Raw genomic sequence first — 18,821 nt, 5'->3', positions numbered from 1 at the left:
GCCACGTTTCCAGCTTGTACTGTACATCTGCTATACTTTTGATACTTTTGTGTGACACTCTAGCACGATCAAGCAGGGCTTTCATTTATGAAAGAAAAACACAAAAGTTTAGAATATGGAGATAGGAGGTTTCTGCCCTGACACCAACGATATGTTAGTGGACACAGGGGAGAGGGGTACAGTGGAAGGGGGGCGAGTGAGGAATAGGCCAGCGGACATGAGGGCAACCGGCAAACTGAGAGTAGAGAGAAAGGCAATCGAGGGGTTGGGAGGGGGGGGGACAGCCAAACCTTGTGTCCTCCCAGCGTGAGAGTGAGGAGAGCATGCAGGGTAAAATGAGTTGGCACAGACACTCACCCTCGCTCGGAGTCCACGAGCTCCTTGGCGACGTAGAAGGCTCGGGATCTGCCATCAATCTGGGTGACAGGGCAAGGGGAGAAAAGCATGGGGGATGAATGAGCTTGGCTAATGTCTAAAGGAGGCTCCGCGTGCACTTGTACCACTCAAACATTAATAGGAACAGCTAAGCGGCCGACGCGATTGAGGAAAAATAAATGTCCAGGGTTTTTTTTTTCTTTTCTTTTCCTCCCTGCTCTTTGTCGCTGTCAAAATAAGACTGATTATTTCATTACAGTGCGGCCGGGACGTGAAAGCTTTCTCAAATGCAGGACTTGAACATTTTTTGTGGGATGCATTATGCATGAGAGGCCGTGCGCGTAGTGACAACAACGCTGGTCATTGATGTAGAGGCTAATCACCGGGGCCTCAAAACATCCACGACCTAAAAACATAACATCGAAGCCATTTAGGTGGCTTTACCGGCAAGGCTTGGTGCACTTTGTCAATGTTATTTTCCTTTTCCTATAATGGGACCGTTTTCACAAATGCAACATTGATGCATGTTGATCCTCATTTCCTGAAAATTAGACCAAAACACTTTCATTCAATGGAATTGTTTATTGGTTCCCCCCCCCCCACCACCACCACCCACACACACACACACACACACACATTCTCCCTCGCTCTCTTATTGTTTTTCTTTTTCTCTTTTGAAGAATAAGAAGAAAACAAGGAAGTGTGCGTCACATGCTGGAAGCAAGGCCTGATATTATTGTGGCGGGGGGGACAAGGGGACGGGGGGGGGGGACGATGGACGGACGATGGGGTCCATCTCTGGGCTACTGTAAAATGGCCGCCTGTAATTGTGTGAAAGACTTAGGAGGAATTAGGAGGAACTTTAACAGGCGCAATGCGGATTCGCTGATACCCACCCTCGAGTAAATCACAGGAAGAACATTCACATAGATTATACAGGTCAGGTCCATAACAAACCAGTGCATATTATTGTGTCGTGGGAGTTCACAATTCTATCTGATTGACGATTGAATGTGAGTGTTTTCTGTTTTCAATGAATGGATGGAAAAAGTAGAATCTGTCCTATGTCTCACTTTACATACACATTCAAAAAGCTTTGACCATTCAACAGCTCTGAGCTCTCACTGAAAACATTGTACATGTTCTGAAATGCTTACATATCACCATTCGGCGTCCGTGTGTTAACCTGTTAAGACCGATTCTACAAATACCTTTATATTTTGGCTGAATTTGGCTGCTGACCCCAACATGATAATGTTCAAAAAATTTAATTGTTTGTGCTAAACTATTTTGGCACTTCTTGTTGTGAGTGTGTAGCCGTGTACATCTGCTACTTTTGAGAACCACTATTCTAAAACCACTGTTCTAAATCCTAAGAGTTTTCTGAAAAACATGTATATTTAGCTAAAATCTTAAATGACACAGATGCTTTCCTGGTTTTAATGTGTTAACCCATTCTGACCGGGCACCCATTTTGGTGTCAGCATCATGTTATGCTTTAGCTATTGAAAAATAGCAGATCTACAAGCTCATATCGCGCCACCGAGTGGCGCGATACGAGCTTGTAGGTCTGCTATTTTTGAAAAATCGAAGAACGACTGACATTTTTTAGAACCTGATCTCAGGTCAGAATGGGTTGATCAGACAGGTGTGTGTCCAGTGGAAAACTCGTATGAATCTGATCTCAGGTCAGAATGTGTTAACAAATAATTTCCAGACACTGTTTCCACCACCACCAGCAGCACTCTCCTCTTCCCTCATCATGGCCTTGGCTCAGCAGCAAGCAAGCGGACGATAAAAACACTGTATTGTGATACCCAAAGTGGGGTCCGGGGACCCCCAGGGGTCCTTGAGGGAGTTACAGGGGGTCCACACCGTAATGATAGTTAGGAACCAAATGGACCCTTATGGGTCTGTAACTCAGAGTGTACAAATGGAACGGGTCCATTTGGTTCCATTTGTACACTCTCAGAGTAAAAAATTAACATAGATTTTACGATATAAATTGGAGTCCCAGAGATAAAAATGCCATTAAATGGGGGGTCCGTAACCTATAATGCATGTCATTCTGGGGGTCCTTGAAATTAAACTGCATGAGCCGTAATAAAAATATTCTCTTATGGGGGGGGGGTCCCTGGCATATATTTTCAAATCGCGGTCCGCAGGCCCCGATTTGAAAATCCCCAAATGTCGATTTACCCCTAAGACCCCTAAATGTCGAAGTAGGGGTCCTTGACATGTTATGCTTTAGCTATTTAAAAATAGCAGATCTACAAGCTCATATCGCGCCACCGAGTGGCGCGATACGAGCTTGTAGGTCTGCTATTTTTGAAAAATCGAAGAGCGACTGACATTTTTAGAATCTGATCTCAGGTCAGAATGGGTTCATCAGACCAGTGTGTGTCCAGTGGAAACCTCGCATGAATCTGATCTCAGGTCAGAATGGGTCCACTGATCTAAACAGACCTGTCTATCATAGCCTTGCTCCGCGCCCCCCTCCTCCTCCTCGGAGGTGCGCCCATGGTCCTCTTCGGCGGACAGTCCGGCACTGACTGCAGGGTTCAGTGGGAACGGCTCCGTGTACGCACTGCGGAGAAACAAAGAGAAGAATATGAAAATCACATTAGGAATTCAACAAGAAAAGCCTTGATGTGGGCACTGAGACATCACACGAGCCATGAATATGTAACAGTAGGTGCACCGCACGCACCATGGCACACATTTAATGACACGGCGTGAAATTGCATTGAGAAATGTTGCTCTGTGTTGTACTGTATAAATGGAATATGTATAGTACAGCCAGGGGAGGGGAAAATGCATACATTCTCCAGGAAAAGGGCTATGTATTAAATTGTTGCTGTCGGGCAGAAACTCTGTATTCTAACTTACATTAATGTCCTAATTAATTGATCATACTACAGTGTCACATAAAAGCGTCAAAAGTAGCAGATCCACAAGCTTGAAACGCAGCGTGACCAGGTTTGACCTTGTGGATCTGCTGTTATTTTTGTTGAATCCTGAAAAATACAGTAACAGTTTTGGACATAATAGGTTTCCATCCAACAGAGACGACATTACATATTATTTGACCACACCAGTAAACCTAATGGAAAACCAGAAAGGTAGAACATTTCTCAGAATGCAACTATTGACAAAGAAAGAGTCTCTGATCAATGACCCTATTACCAAAGCTGTAGAATCGCGTGTATAATTGTATAATGTACATGTATAATCTCACAATGCACCTATTGACATAGAAAGAGTCTCGGATCAATTATCCTATTAGCAAATATGTATAATCGCGTACACACCAACTAAATTAGGGGCTGGTGGATAAGCATTTGAGACAAAAATATGCCAGGCTGCTATTTCCAGAATGGACTTCCTCTCCTTTCACCCCCTGTGTGTTGTTCTTTCAATTAATATTTTCCAGTTTTTCCAGAACTGACTGGCACCTGGTTAATGTACTGTACTGTCATATTTTCTCTGTCAAGAGAGATTTGAGCATTGGCCATTAACGCAAAAATAGCAGATATCCAGACAACAGTCTTGTCAAAACTCGACTATTGTAACTCCCTGTCTCCCTCCTTACTGGCCTACCAGCATGTGCACTTAAGCCTCTCCAGCTGATCCAAAACGCAGCAGCTCGCTTGGTCTTCAACCAGCCAAAATTCTCACATGTCTCCCCCCTGCTCCGCTCCCTCCACTGGCTCCCGGTCGCTGCCCGCACAGAATACAAAACTCTGATGCTGGCATTCAAAGCAACCAAAGGTATGGCTCCCCCATATCTTGCAAGTATGATTGAACCCTACAAACCCTCCCGCGCACTCAGATCAGCCAACGCAGGGAAACTGGAAGTACCCTCACTAAAAACGCCGGGACAACGCTCCACACGTCCCAAACTCTTCTCCCTTCTGGCTCCAAAACTGTGGAATGCACTTCCCATTACAGTCAGAACTGCAGCATCACTCCCAATCTTCCGCCGCAGTCTGAAAACCCACCTTTTCAGACTCCATCATGGCCCATAGCACTTACCCTAACCCCTTAGATAGCATTTCTGTTGGCTTAGATAGCATTTGACACAGACTTATAGCATGTTATGTAGACAGCACTATAATTGTATTGTATATAGTCATAGCACGCCATAGTACATATGTATAGCATAGTAGTAAATATGTATAGTTTATATGTATAGTGTATGTATAGTTTCATTATATAGATATTCCACTGTTACCTTCTTAGCTTACGCATGTTTCATGATAAATGCTTTTATGTGATGTATTCCCAATGCTTTTTGTTCTTGCTTAAATGTAAGTCGCTCTGGATTAAGAGCGTCTGCTAAATGCCTAAATTGTAAATTGTAAATTGATATACAAGCTTATCGCTGCAAGCTTGGACATCGGATATGTAACATTTTTGAAAAATCTTGAAAGTGTTTAACAAATGTTGAATCATTTTGAATTACGAAAAGGTTTAACTAATGTCAACTAAAGTTAACTCCTGATTTAGCGGGAGCATTTTGTGTTGAGACAAAAGCTTTTGCGTGACCATCTATTTCATGGTCCGGTCTCATGATCCATATAATCCCAGAGCATGCAGCTGTGCCTGATGGGGAGGGACTGGTTGATCCTTCTGAATGTTACAGTACCTGAGGTCACTGTATTAACCTTCTGTGGCCCACAAAGTGCCCGTCCATTATCCTAGTGCAGTCGTTGTCAAACTCTTTCATGTCAAGGACCCCAAATATTAACACTTTAATTGGCCGCAGACCCCCATCTGACAATATTGTGAGCCAGGGATATATACAAGATTTTGTGTGGTTTAACCCATTTTGGTGTCAGCGTCATGTCATGCTTTAGCTATTTAAAAATAGCAGATCTACAAGCTCATATCGCGCCACCGAGTGGCGCGATACGAGCTTGTAGGTCTGCTATTTTTGAAAAAAATCGAAGAACGACTGACATTTTTAGAATCTGATCTCAGGTCAGAATGGGTTAATCAGACCAGTGTGTGTCCGGCGGAAACCTCGTATGAATCTGATCTCAGGTCAGAATGGGCTGAGGCGCCCGCTGGCCCAAGTGGTCCAGGCGTATGTATTGCCCTGACAGCACGTTGCCTGTCCGAGTATACCGTTCATGATGACCTTTGCTGCATGTCTCTCCCTCTTTCCTGTCTTCACTTGATACTATCAATAAAGGCAGAAAAGCCTAAAACAAATCTTAAAAAAAGAAGAAAAAAAAAATGTCGGCACTCCCGACCTCTACACACACCAATTTTACACAAATGGGCAAATTGATAAAACATTAATGACATGTTATGTAGCATGATACAGCATTGAGTGCTTTCCTACAGGCTAAGAAGGAGATAAGAGTAGAGACAGCATGATGTCAAGAGGTTCTCCATGGGAACAAAGTAGCTTCTGCAACACAGTGTTCACAGCCAGGAGTCCCCGATGTCTGATGTCATCTTTGGACACATACAGTACCGTCCCTGTCGGGTGGAAACCATTCTGTCCAAAACTGTTACTTTTTCAGGATTCAAAAATAGCAAAAATAGCTGATCTACAAGCTCGAAAAGCTCCAAACACCACTTTGCGAGCTTGGAAATCGGTCATTTTTGGTATATTTGTGTGACACTAGTAATGGCAAAGTCTGGATCCATTTACGATAAAACATAAAAAGGAAAAATCACGGAGATAAGAGGTTTCTGCCCCGACAGCAACAATTACAATACACTCAGCGAGCGCAGTGATGTCCAACTATGAAAGAAAACTTGCAGTTAACCCATTTAGGCCTGACGTCGCTCTGAAAGAATATATATTCAAAGATTTATGCCGCATTTTTACGATTTTTCTAAAATAGCAGACCTACGAGCTTGTAGATCTGCTATTTTTCAATAGCTAAAGTATAGCATAATGCTTAGTTAAAACACCAAAAGGGGTTCCCGTACAGAATGGGTTAAGTATGGGCTGGCTGACCCCTGAACGTGGTGAATAGAACACATGCGTTGCATTTCATGTTGAGCTTGCAGCTCAGCTATTTTCTAATAGCCTCTACAGTCTACAGTATGTATAAAACAACGCTTGAGTGGTCAAAGCATGTGTAACTTTTTATTTTGTGTTGTCCAATCTGTTGTATGGTAGGGTATGTTATTACAATATAACTTATACAGTTGGTGTATTTTGTCTTCCATGGAGACATTTACTGACCTGATATTCAGTAAATGCAAGCAGACTGGCTCTATAAGCTCAATGGTAAAAAAGAAAACTCGGGACTCGGGTTCAAATCCGGGGTAGAAGAGGAAAGTTACATACTGTAGCTTTAATGTACGTCCAAATTTATAAAGATAACTACTAACTAATGTTGTCAAATAATTGTAGTGGAGTAAAAAGTAAAATGTTCACAGGGCGCTTGGGCTGGGGGGGGGGGGGGGGGGGGGTGGGGCACCAGTCAGCAAGGAGTGTAGTGAAAAATGTAAATACAAAAGTAAAAATGTAAAAAATGACCTCTGAATTGTACTTACTGTACAAGTACAAGAATTGAGCATATGTACTATTTAGTTACTTTCCACCACTGCTTCTAATCCTAGCTGCATGTAATTTCACACACAAAACATTCTCTCACTGTTTCATAAGGCAGAACATGTGCAACATCTAAGAATGTTGCACACACACACACACACACACACACACACACACACACACACACACACACACACACACACACACACACACACACACACACACACACACACACACACACACACACACACACACACACACACACACACCCTCATAATGAGTGTTTGTATTGACTGCTGGTGTGTGAAGATAGCTGCAGACTATTAGCAGCCTCTCCTACAACCAAAGGTTAAACAGCTTCCCAGCTGGACCTCATCTTCTGCTCAGGCATCCTTCATGACGCCCAAGATACGCACACGCACACACACACACACACACACACGCACACGCACACGCACACGCACACGCACACGCACACGCACACACACACACACACACACACACACACACACACACACACACACACACACACCTTTAGCGTATTGGATGGACTTAAGGACGCACCTCGAGGCCATCGCTCATGGTCGACCTCTCTCTCCCCCAGAGAGACCAGGTCAGCCTGATGGTGGGAAAAGAGAAGACAACTATTCTCTCAACTCATCCCCATTTTAGACAACTTAACTAACAAAAAAAATAGCAGATCTACAAGCTCAGCAGTCTGAGGGACAATTGCTCAATTGCTTTTCACTAAGACTAGAGCAGTGGTTCCCAAAGTGGGCTTTCCCAGGGGTCCTTGAGGGGAGTTCCAGGGGGTCCCCAGCTAAATGATAATTAGGCACCAAATGGACCCTTATGGGTCTGTAACTCAGAGAGTGTACAAATGGAACCAAATGGACCCTCACGAGTCCATTTGGTTCCATTTGTACACTCTCAGAGTTAAATTAACTTTGATTTTACAATATACAAGGGGTCCTTGACGTGATACGTTATCCCATCTATTTACCCTCTGAGTTGAATCACTCGCAGTGTTGGGATACAGTACATCTGGGCCTACTGTATACATGCATGGACTATTTATTTGGATACATACTAGAAAGCAGAAGCTGTCGAATCATTGCGAACAGAAACAATTTACCCAATCATATGTTACATAAAAGGGTTTCTCCATTTAGCTATTGTCACCTAATCATTTCTCATATACTAAGGTTATTATTATTATTACCCCACTATGAAAACTCAAATATGGCTTTCGCATGTTGGTCCAATCAACTTCCTCTAATCTTCCCATGTGCAAAGCTGGTAATAATAATGTACAATACGTTGGGCCGTTAACAAGCCCATTAAGGCAACGCCATTATGCCAGCCAAACACAAACCTCTTTTTATAATACCTCAGAGTCAAATCTACCGTGTCATACAATGTCTTTTCCTCTCTATAAGACTGATATGCTGGCCATTTGCGGGGGATTTTGATGGTGCTTGTAATATGTAATTCAATTGAGCTAAACATTGAGTATTAAAATATATATTAGCTGCAATCAGAAAGGCCCTTTTCTCGGCTTCTAATGGCGCCATTACAGGAAATGTGTTCGTGCGGCAGGAATAGGTTCATTAGTCCTCCTCGGCATCGACGATTGGGACGTTGTTAGAGGGGATTAAGAGACCGGGAAGCATCTTGAAATTGTTGTTGTTTTGATGACAGTTATATGTAGCCTATGGCTGTTGTTGTTCTGACAGTGCTCTAATGAGGTGGCGGTGCAAATGTGACACGCCCCCCTGCCTAGCCCATTCTGACCTGAGATCAGATTCTAAAAATGTCTATTACATCCTGACAGTTTCATTATTAACCCATTCTGACCTGAGATCAGATTCTAAAAGTGTCTTCGATTTTTCAAAAATAGCAGACCTACAAGCTCGTATCGCGCCACTCGGTGGCGCGATATGAGCTTGTAGATCTGCTATTTTTCAATAGCTAAAGCATAACATGATGCCGACACCAAAATGGGTGCCCGGTCATAATGGGTTAATACTATAGGGCGCACAGGAGCAGTGCCATTCCAAAAAGAAAATCAACTATGTGCTCACTGGAGGTGCAGAAAGTTACAAAAGTAGTCTGGAGCAGTGCCACAGCTGTTGCCAGATTTTGTGAGAGAAAATATGGGCACTAAATCCTGACAGTTTTCTGAAAAACCTATGTTTTTATGTTAGTGATTCTCAAACTATTTCATGTCAAGGTCCCCGAAATATTATATGTAATTGGCCGCCGGCCCCTATCTGACAATATGTTGTTCCAGTGACCCTCCCAGAATCAAAGATTTGAATTAAAAACGTACGCTCTGAAATCATTTATATTCAATGATTTGCGCCACATATATTTTTTTAATATATATTTTTATCCCACGATTTTGTAACCCATTTTTCACCCCTGTGTCAATCATCTAATGTGATCCTGGGCTCTACACACCCTCCACCAACCTAGTCCCCATATATGGGGGACAAGGGGAGAGCAACGGACTTGAACTCATGCTTCCTTCATGTCTGAGTGTCCAAGTTGCTCCTTTACACCTGACAGGGGGGAGTTTCCCTGGTTGGACGTAGCGCGTGGAAGGAACACGTTATTCCAACCAGTTCCTTTCCCCTCCATCAGGCGCCCCGGCTGTATGCGCCACATATTCACCGAGTGCCACGCTATGAGCTAAAGTATAACATAATGCTTAAAACATCAAAAGGGGTTCCCGGCCTGAATGGGTTAAAGAAACTGACAGATGCAGAGATCTCTATACGCAGTGCAACATAGTGAACTATAGATTTGATGGCTGCATAGTGACCAGAATCTCTAGTTGTTATTAGTATACCTGTACGTGCCTGTCGGCCATCGGCCTACTTGAGAACGATGCGACTTGGGAACCTAATAATACCCGTTGGCGTTGTCAACTTGTCATAGCACCCGTTTTAACTATCTGTCTGTGTCCCACATGGAGATCTCTGTATCTGCCGGTTTGCCTGTGTCTGAAGAGTGCAAACTGACTGTGAAAAGTGGTTAAGTAATCAATTTGAAGGTGTGGGGTTGCCATGGCAATCAATTGGCTGAGGCAGAGGCTGGAAATTGCAGAGGTGAGGGGACTTTGGCTCATTAGGCCCACTGGCAGAGCCTGACTAGAGCCTTCTGTGGTGGTTCTGGAGAACCGTGTGTCCGACCGACTCGATACCGGGTGTGGAATGCGTGTGTCGAATTTGAAGTCGGTGGGGCAAATGGTTCTCGAGTTACGTGCATTACAGCCGTACAGTACACACACGCACACACACACACGCAGACAGAGACGTGGCACATTTATAGTAGGATATTCGCGCCTAATTGCAATTATTTGAGATAATTGCAATAATGTTTTGCAGAATCGTCATAATCGTTTTCCATGTCGTTTCATAATGTACAAAATAGTGGAAATAGCAGATCTATGTGTCGCAATGCCACACACTTTGAGCTTGCATTTTCGACTATTAACGTTTATTTTTAAGTATAAAGTAATAAAATATTGTTATTTGTCATATCTGCCCTGTGCAACCTTGCTTTACGAAGCCTAAAAGCCAAACAGAAATGTCATATTTCTATTTATCCAATAATGACAGACACAATTAAATCAAGTTAATCGCAATCATTTGAGTGACAATTATTAACCATCAAGTAAAATGTCACAATCGTGACAACAACCCTACCGACAACGTATGTATGTATGTCAGTCTGTATAATGTAAGCAGTGTGCACAACACAGCACAGTGAGTCACTCCCTGTGACAAGCTGCCGAAGCAACAGACCTGGCATTCCTCACAGTGCCACACCTCCCCTTGTTGTTCCAAGGGGAGTCTGGGAACCTCCACCCTGCCCCGATGACCCTCTGTCCCACCCCCCACACCCCCCCACTCCTCTCCACTCCATCCTCTTCTTGCCTCTGTCTCCACCTCCCTGCCTCCCGCCAGCCAGCCAGCCCCTCCGCCCCTTGTCCTGCATTTCCTGTAAACAGGCGGGTGGGAAGCTCCAAGGCAGGACACTTCCTCCCCGGGGACGACCTGGCAATGACCCCGGAGCGCCTGGCACGGGGCCTGGCAGGCCAGTAGTGGCACACACCCTCTGCTCAGCCACCACGCCACGCCGCCCACGGCCACCACCCAACACAGCAACGCACTTTAAGATGGATGGCTTCCTCCTCACCACAACTGACGCTACAACAACGTGACGAGCGGAGGACTTCTTTTAATGGGCTTACATTGAGCAGAGGTTCCCTTTAACCCATTGAAACATTGGTTCCCAACCTTTTTATACTGTAAGTACCACCTCAGAACATATTTGGCTCTCCAAGTACCACCATCATAACTGATTTTTTATACCCTTTTTGTTCCATTCCTAAGCCAATAATGCTGCTGCTCTGACAACACTCTGCTCTGTGTCTCCTCCGTGTACCACCAGGGGGGGGGGCTCAAGTACCAGTACCATGTGGTACTAGTACCATGGTTAGGAACCCCTGCATTAAAACCCATTCTACAACTGCCTTCTAAAGCAGTAGTTTCAAACTTCAAGGGACCCCAAAGTGATATGTACTGGATTCGGCCCGCGGAACACTTGTATACTCTGAAAAACCTTCTTGCTATATAAAATCTGAAATTACGCTGATACTTTCCAAGTTTTAATGGGTTAAGATGGCTTCCACACCACAACTAACGCTAACGCTAACGTAACGAGCGAGTGGTCTTGTTTTAAAGGACTTTGTGGCCTTCCATGGAGCATGAAGTTCACACTAAACCGCTGTATTAAATGTTTTGGGTGTGTAGCAAGGCATGCAGCGCCCCGGACCAACATTCCGTCACAGTGTATACGTTTGTGCGAGGACTGACTGTAATTGGTCCACCTGGAATTGCTTTGACTGATCGCAAAGAATGCTGAATGTTCTTCTCTGAAGCTTCTCTTGTGAACATGGACAATACTGCTGAGACAACGCACACACACACACACACACACACACACACACACACACACACACACACACACACACACACACACACACACACACACACACACACACACACACTTCATCCATGTGCACACAATCCACACTCATTAGCAGTGTCTTTACTTGGCCTGGGATGAATAATTTCTCTGCCGCCACATCTTAGCCTATGGTGGCCAATGTTGGGTTTCTTAATGAATATGTCTCTTTGCCCAGCCTGCTACAGTCTGAGTCTATATGCTGAAGTAGTGTTCCAACCAACACATTAATCACTACAGGATAAAACCAAAGCAGACCTATGCCAGGCTTCGGGGCTTTTGGAGCTCAGCTCACTGTCTGGGACAGCTCATGCTTTTGTAGGGACGCTACATACACCTTTGTGTTCGGTGCAGTCATTCTGCGAGCGACAATGACGTGGTTTCTCTCCACGGGCCGGAATGTTGTTGACTGTGGAATGAGTCTGACTCCCCGATAAATCACTGCCATCAGCATACTTGCACACTGGACAGTGGCAATGACAAGGCCTTTGCCTTTTGGGGTTTAGAAAGAGGATGCACGCACGGGCATGCGCACGACTGCATGTGCGTGTACTGGCTACGTCACACAAACACACATGCACAAGCATCGACATACTGTATACCCCCCCCCCAACCAGCACACACATGTACACAGAGATACCAGAGCAAGAGGGGCCACGGGAGTGGGAGAATCTCCTGGGGAATGTGGCGGAGGCGAGGTGACAGGACAGATAGGATGAGAGTGGTTCGAGGGCCACACAATGAGACGATCGATAACGTCACGGAGGAGAAAAAGAGCCTGCTCTGAGGGGCCATTGTCTGGGAAATGGAGGGCTTTCAAATGTGTTGCTATCTTAACCCATTAAGACCTCAGGCTGATTCTACAGATGCTTCTAAATCGGTAGTTTTTTTGTGCCAATTGGATCCCCAGAAGATTTGTGTTACATTTTTCGAGAACACTTTCAAGATTGTTCAAAAAATGCTTCAAATATTGCAGATGTGCATGAAGCTCGCAGCACGGCATGAAGTGACGTGCTGTGAGTTTGTACACCTGCTGTTTCTTTTTTTTTTAATCTAAAATGACACAAATGCGCTTTCACAGTTTTAAGGCGTTAACCCATTCTGACCGGGCACCCATTTTGGTGTCGGCATCATGTTATGCTTTAGCTATTTAAAAATAGCAGATCTACAAGCTCATATCGCGCCACCGAGTGGCGCGATACGAGCTTGTAGGTCTGCTATTTTTTGAAAAATCGAAGAACGACTGACATTTTTAGAATCTGATCTCAGGTCAGAATGGGTTCATCAGACCAGTGTGTGTCCGGCGGAAACCTCGTATGAATCTGATCTCAGGTCAGAATGGGTTAAAGCACGCTGGACGTAAACAACAAGGCCAAATACTGATATAAAGCACAGCAGGCCTGCGGCGAAAATCACAACAGGCTTGATGTTTATGTGGAGAAATTATAGAAACAATAAGCTGCATCCATTTCTACAGTAGACAGTAGTCCTACACATCATACTGTATCTCGCTTGCGCTTTCTTGGCCCATAGGCTCTAAATAAAATCAGACACAAAACAATAAAAATACACTGCTACAAATTACAGTTTACTGCACGCGAACAAAACAGAAAACAGCGCCACAGGAAATAAGAAATGATTTTATGCCGAGGCATCGCGGCGCAAAACGATCATCCATAGTTGTTAGAGTAACGGCTTGTCATTTGGACTGTGCACGTTTATCTAACACATGTGTTTTTATTAAGACTACTGGGTCCAGACTGGGTCGCTGTATTACAGTGGCCCAGGCCAGGTTCATTTGGTACCAGTCACTACTCCGGTGTTTCCATCACACACTGCAGTAAATCCCACCGACCCCCTTCAGGGTCCAATGAAGGAGAAGGACTCAGGAGAGAGCTACTTTAATGAAAGCCCTCCTAAACTTAACCACAAGTGTCAGGTACAAGAGAGCAATTACACCACAACTGCTCTCTTACTCACCCTGCTATATCTCCGCATCGCTTCTGTTCTCCTTGTTTTACGTCTGTATCCATTATTATTTTCTTTCACATTCTGTATTAGGAAATCCATCCCATTAGTGTCTCCCTTTCATTCCCCTGCCTTCCAATATATAGGAGAGGGGAAAAAAAGAATAAAAAGAAATCTCTGTCTTCATCTTTCACGCCCCCCTCCGCTACTTTCTCACATTTAATTGCAGCTGATAATGACACACGGTATTCCCTCCTGAACGAACCTGTGCTCTATGAGCAAAACCACTTGAGCTGTTCTTTACCCTCTCAGACAACTAGCAGCTCCAGATGCGACCTCTAATAATAGCTGAATGGGAAACAGCCATAAGCTCTCCCACAAGCATTGTCCATCTTCCCCAAAGCCAGTGATGCTTGCTACAGCATGCTGTTCGTCTCATCACACTCTGCTCAACCAGGTGCCCCGCTGTTTCATCTGAGCTTTCATCTGTCAACTGCACGGCCCGACTGTCTGGAGACTTCTCTTTTGAAGTGATGAGAACATGTACCCTAACCCAGTTCCACTGATGACTAGTACTCACATGTTTTACTTAAGTAAAAGCATCAATATGACAATAGATATTATTATAAGATATTACAAGTAGAAGTCCCGTATTCAAAATGCACTGTAATCCGGAGAGATAATCTAACTATGAGTGTAAAATGGGTACATTTCCATACTCTCAGAGTTCGATTAACATGTAATGTATGAATAATAGACACACAGTACATTTAACTACTTTCAACCTGACATCACTACAGGTATTATGGGTATGTCATAGGCAAACATTTTCAAAAGTAATTTTTTTAATGTTCAGAAATAAAAAAAATAAAAAATATCAGATCTACTGTCAGCTCAAAACGCTGTCACACTGCGACGTGTTGTGAGATTGTAGATTGGCTATTGTGTGTACGCTGTATAGGGTTTAGGTGGTTTTTTTATCCTACCTTTCGGTCTCCTCTTCGAGCAACTGGTGCTTGCTGTCAATCCCAGGGAAGCTGTTCATGTCCACATAGCCGTCGTTCTCGTTGGAGGGAATCGTAATGCGGTTCGGGTCCTCAAAGAACTCAGTGACCGTCACGGCTCTGGTGGGCCGGCCCGGGATCTGGATGTTCTCGTAGTCGGAGCTCATGGCAGGGATGTTCTCGTAATCGGACGTGTCCGCACTGGGGAAGGAGATGGAGCGTGGCTTGGTCAGGGGAAGGGGCATGAGTGGGCGACGAGTGCGCTCTTCAAAAGACTCGCCCCGGGACACGCCTCGGCCGCTATAGGCTTTCAGGTCGCCTTTCCTCTTCTGCCGGTCTTTGTAGAAGATGAAGGCGCTGGGCAGGTCCGGGAGACGCTGCTGGGGGTTCACCATGCGAGACTGCAGCTGAGGGGAGCTGGTACTCTTACGGTCCAGGTCTATGACTCTCACCGGGCCGTGGTGACTTGACTCGGAGGACGAACGCGACGAGCGAACACTCCCGTCGCTGTAACCCTTTGATTCTGTTTTCCTCTTGAACTTAAGGGTCAGGAAGCGCTTGAACGAGGATGTCTTCTTCTTGGGTTTATCCGTGGTTTCGTGCTGGATCAGCACGGATGGGGAACTCTTGGTGACTGGCCTCTTTGTGATGTACGCCAGCTCAAACGGCGGTGGGATGTCCACCAGAGAGGTCGGCGTGGAGACGCCACTGGACGACTGATGGCTACGCTGGGAGAAGCTCCCAGAGGACGATATGACACACGGCAGAGACATGGTGTCATCTTTTCTCTTCATCCTGACCTCGTCCTTCAGCTCCATCCCTGTGGGGCTGATCAACGACAGTTCCGGCCCTTCCGCAGAGCGTGAGTATAACAGAAAGCGACGAGGCTTCAGAGACGGTATCAAACGGTTGACCTCTTGCTGTTCTTGACGCTTGAGAGGTTCCCCATTCTGATCCAAGGCCACGGTGCAGTAGTCATGAGTCTGGTATTCCGTCCCGGTCTCCTCTGGGACTGTTTCGGGAACGTAGCCAGGAAACTTTCCAGAGTAGGAACGAGATCGTGCCACAATAGTCTTGCGATCGAGGGACACAAAGTTTTCCCCCTCCGAGTCAAAGCCAGCCTCTTCGTATATATGCTCATCGCTGTCTGTTTCGTCCGTTTCGTCGTAATAAGGCACAATGTGGCAGTCCAGCTCTTCGATGTCTTCTTCGAAGGCCTCAGTGGTGTGGGCAAAGACCACCCTGTTGGTGAGTTCTTGGGTGCGGCCCAGGTCCAGGTCTGTCGGCACCGTAATGTTGCACAGCCTGAGGCGAGGCTGACAGCTGTTCCTCTGGCTGTGAAAAGCCTGCTCACGCTTGGCTGTCCTCACTTTGACGCTCTTTCCTTTGATTCGTTTCTTTTCCTGGTCTTCATCGTCATCCTCCTCATCCCCGATCTCGACATAGTCCTCTGATGAAACACACTCGAGCTGCTGGACGTCATCGGCCTCTGGGCAGTATGAGTCGTCTATGTCCGCATACTCATCCACTGACTCATTGTCCTTTGCAGATAGTTTGTGCTCACTGGACTCCCCGCTGTCACCGTGAACCTCAGCCTCCCCTGAGAAGGCTCTTTTATCTTCTAGCTTGTCTACATCGTCGCACGACACGTAGAAAGGCTCTTGGCTGGACGACGTGCCAGCAGACTCTAGCTTGAGTGAAGGGTTGGCACAGCCATCATCTTCTTCCCACTCTGGGTCGGCCGTGCAGGTCCTATCCTCTGGCAATGCCTCAATGACAGCGTAAGGCCCAAACACATCCTCGGTGCTGGCCGTGAAGCGAAAACGCCCCGATGGATCCTTGGTGGCTCTCTCCGGCTGCCATACCTCTGTGTCTCCCAATTCAGTCGGGTCGCACGACTCACATGTGCTACTGGCGTCATCTGTGGGGCCAACCAGGTCATAAGGATACTCCTCGCACACGGTCGGAAGCAAGCAGAAGCGTGGCCCAAGTGCAAATCCTCTTGCTTCCTCGCCTATTGTCAATTCGTACGGCAAAGCGTCTTCACCTAGTGAACTGTTCTCGTCGAGGCTATCGTCATTGTCTTTAGCACGCTGCCTGAACAGAGGACACTGATCAGTGCCTTGCTCTTTTACACATTCATATAGGTTTCCGTTCAGATCCTCATCTGCGTCAGTCTCTCCGGTGACATTTTGTTGCACCACCTCTTCTTCATGTTCCCTTGTTTCTTTCTGGTGAGATGAAAGTGATAGTGTATTGTAATCATCCGCACCATCCTCGTTGGACTGTAAAGCAGTGTCATTTTCACTCTCTGGTATATTCAGACCCTCCTCAGCGTCTTGTTGATCTGTAGCATCAGTGAGAACTTCATCAACTGCTCTGACCGTGTCAGAAGAGCCGACGCTGTCTGTTTCAGCTGAATTACTCAACGCCTCTCCCTCTGCCTCCTCCTCAACCTCTCCTTTCATTAGATTCTCAAAAGCGTCGCTGTCATTGTCTCCCAACCCAGAGTCGTCGGGTTCATCTTCTGCCTCGCCTCCCTCCTCCCCCAAGCCCTCGGAAACCTCCGCCTCATTGTCCGAATGAGACAGGTCTCCGTTGCTGAGGCCGACCGGGGGACAGGGCTCCCCCTGCAGGTGCAGTTCAGACAGAGGTCTGGGCTTGGGGGCGACGGGAGGCTTGGGACCACGGCTAGGGAGACAAGGCTTTGACATCAGCTTGGACTGCAACGTGATGGTCAGACGACTGCGGATGTTCGGTCGAGGAATTTGCAGTGGATTCTGAAAATCTGCAGAGGGTAACAAAAGAAAACAAAAACAAAGACAGTTAGTTACATGCTTAAAAAAAAGAACAATCGTAAAACCCAGCTAAATGTTGCTTTAGCTTTTCCCCCCCCCGTTTTATTTCATGAACGCTGTCACCAAACCGTAAACCAAGGCACTGAGTTAATTCCAGGTCTTGTTTTTCTCCACTGAGTGAAAAGGAAGGCAGTAAGGCCTTGTATAAGAGTCAGTGACATGCAGACTGCTGTAGGGGACCATTATCTGCAGGAAAAACAACAGAGCCACACAGGGAACTCACAGGAGGAACAATAACATCTCCCTGTCTGGAATACGTACCATACAGGTTGGACGACACACACTCACTCACTCACTCACTCACGCACGCACGCACGCACGCACGCACGCACGCACGCACGCACGCACGCACACACACACACACACACACACACACACACACACACACACACACACACACACTGACTACAAGGGTATGAAACTTTTTAGAGGCAGGATATTAAAAAAAAAACCCTACCACTGAATGGCTGATCATTACGTAACACCATTGTTGTTTGTCAGTCCACTCAGTCCAATAAATTCCTCGCCTGCTGTAAATGTCAATGTCATTGATTTATGTATGTTTATATTATGATTGATTGATTTAAATTTTTTGATTGATTCTTTATTTAAGTGTCATGCTTCCGAATAAGACCAGCCCATATGGGCTTACAGGACACACTTACAGTTTACATAAACAATGACAATAAATGACAATAAACCGACATGACAGTTTACAAACAATGATCAAGTGAGTAGTACTAAACTAACTAATACGCCCAAGATTCTTACAAGGCACATTACATAATCCTGTGACAGGAGACACATGGACCTACTTGAAGAGCTGAGATTGTCTTCTACTCCAGGCTCTAGAAACAAACTGTGCCGTCCTAAATAACCACTAAACTTCTGACCATCATCTTCCCAGAATAGTTCAAGGATTGATGCAACCTGCAACTGTACAGGTGTCCAAATATGCACAATACCCAGTTACTTTGAGAACATCCGGGTGGGTCTCATCATTTTGATTTGAAACTGTGTTTCTTTTTCTTTCTCAACGCAGCAGAACACCAGTGTGCT

General features: G+C 45.6%; 1 protein-coding gene across 2 annotated transcripts in view; it reads right to left on the bottom strand.

The window, feature by feature from the left end:
- Positions 1 to 18,821, bottom strand: part of fgd5a (FYVE, RhoGEF and PH domain containing 5a) — a 57,050-nt gene that overhangs the window by 33,917 nt on the left and 4,312 nt on the right. For both annotated transcript variants that reach the window (XM_083771529.1, XM_083771530.1), the window contains exons 2-4: positions 14,887 to 17,692; positions 2,842 to 2,962; positions 358 to 416 (exon numbers count right to left, since the gene is read on the bottom strand). In XM_083771529.1, the coding sequence (XP_083627655.1) occupies positions 358 to 416; positions 2,842 to 2,962; positions 14,887 to 17,692 (2,986 nt within the window). The remainder of the gene's footprint in view (positions 1 to 357; positions 417 to 2,841; positions 2,963 to 14,886; positions 17,693 to 18,821) is intronic.

Source organism: Protomyctophum parallelum, assembly GCF_964188405.1.
Source record: "Protomyctophum parallelum genome assembly, chromosome: 8".
Lineage (NCBI taxonomy): Eukaryota > Metazoa > Chordata > Actinopteri > Myctophiformes > Myctophidae > Protomyctophum > Protomyctophum parallelum.
Note: the sequence above shows the minus strand (reverse complement) of the source record. Positions and strands in the feature narration are given on the sequence as shown.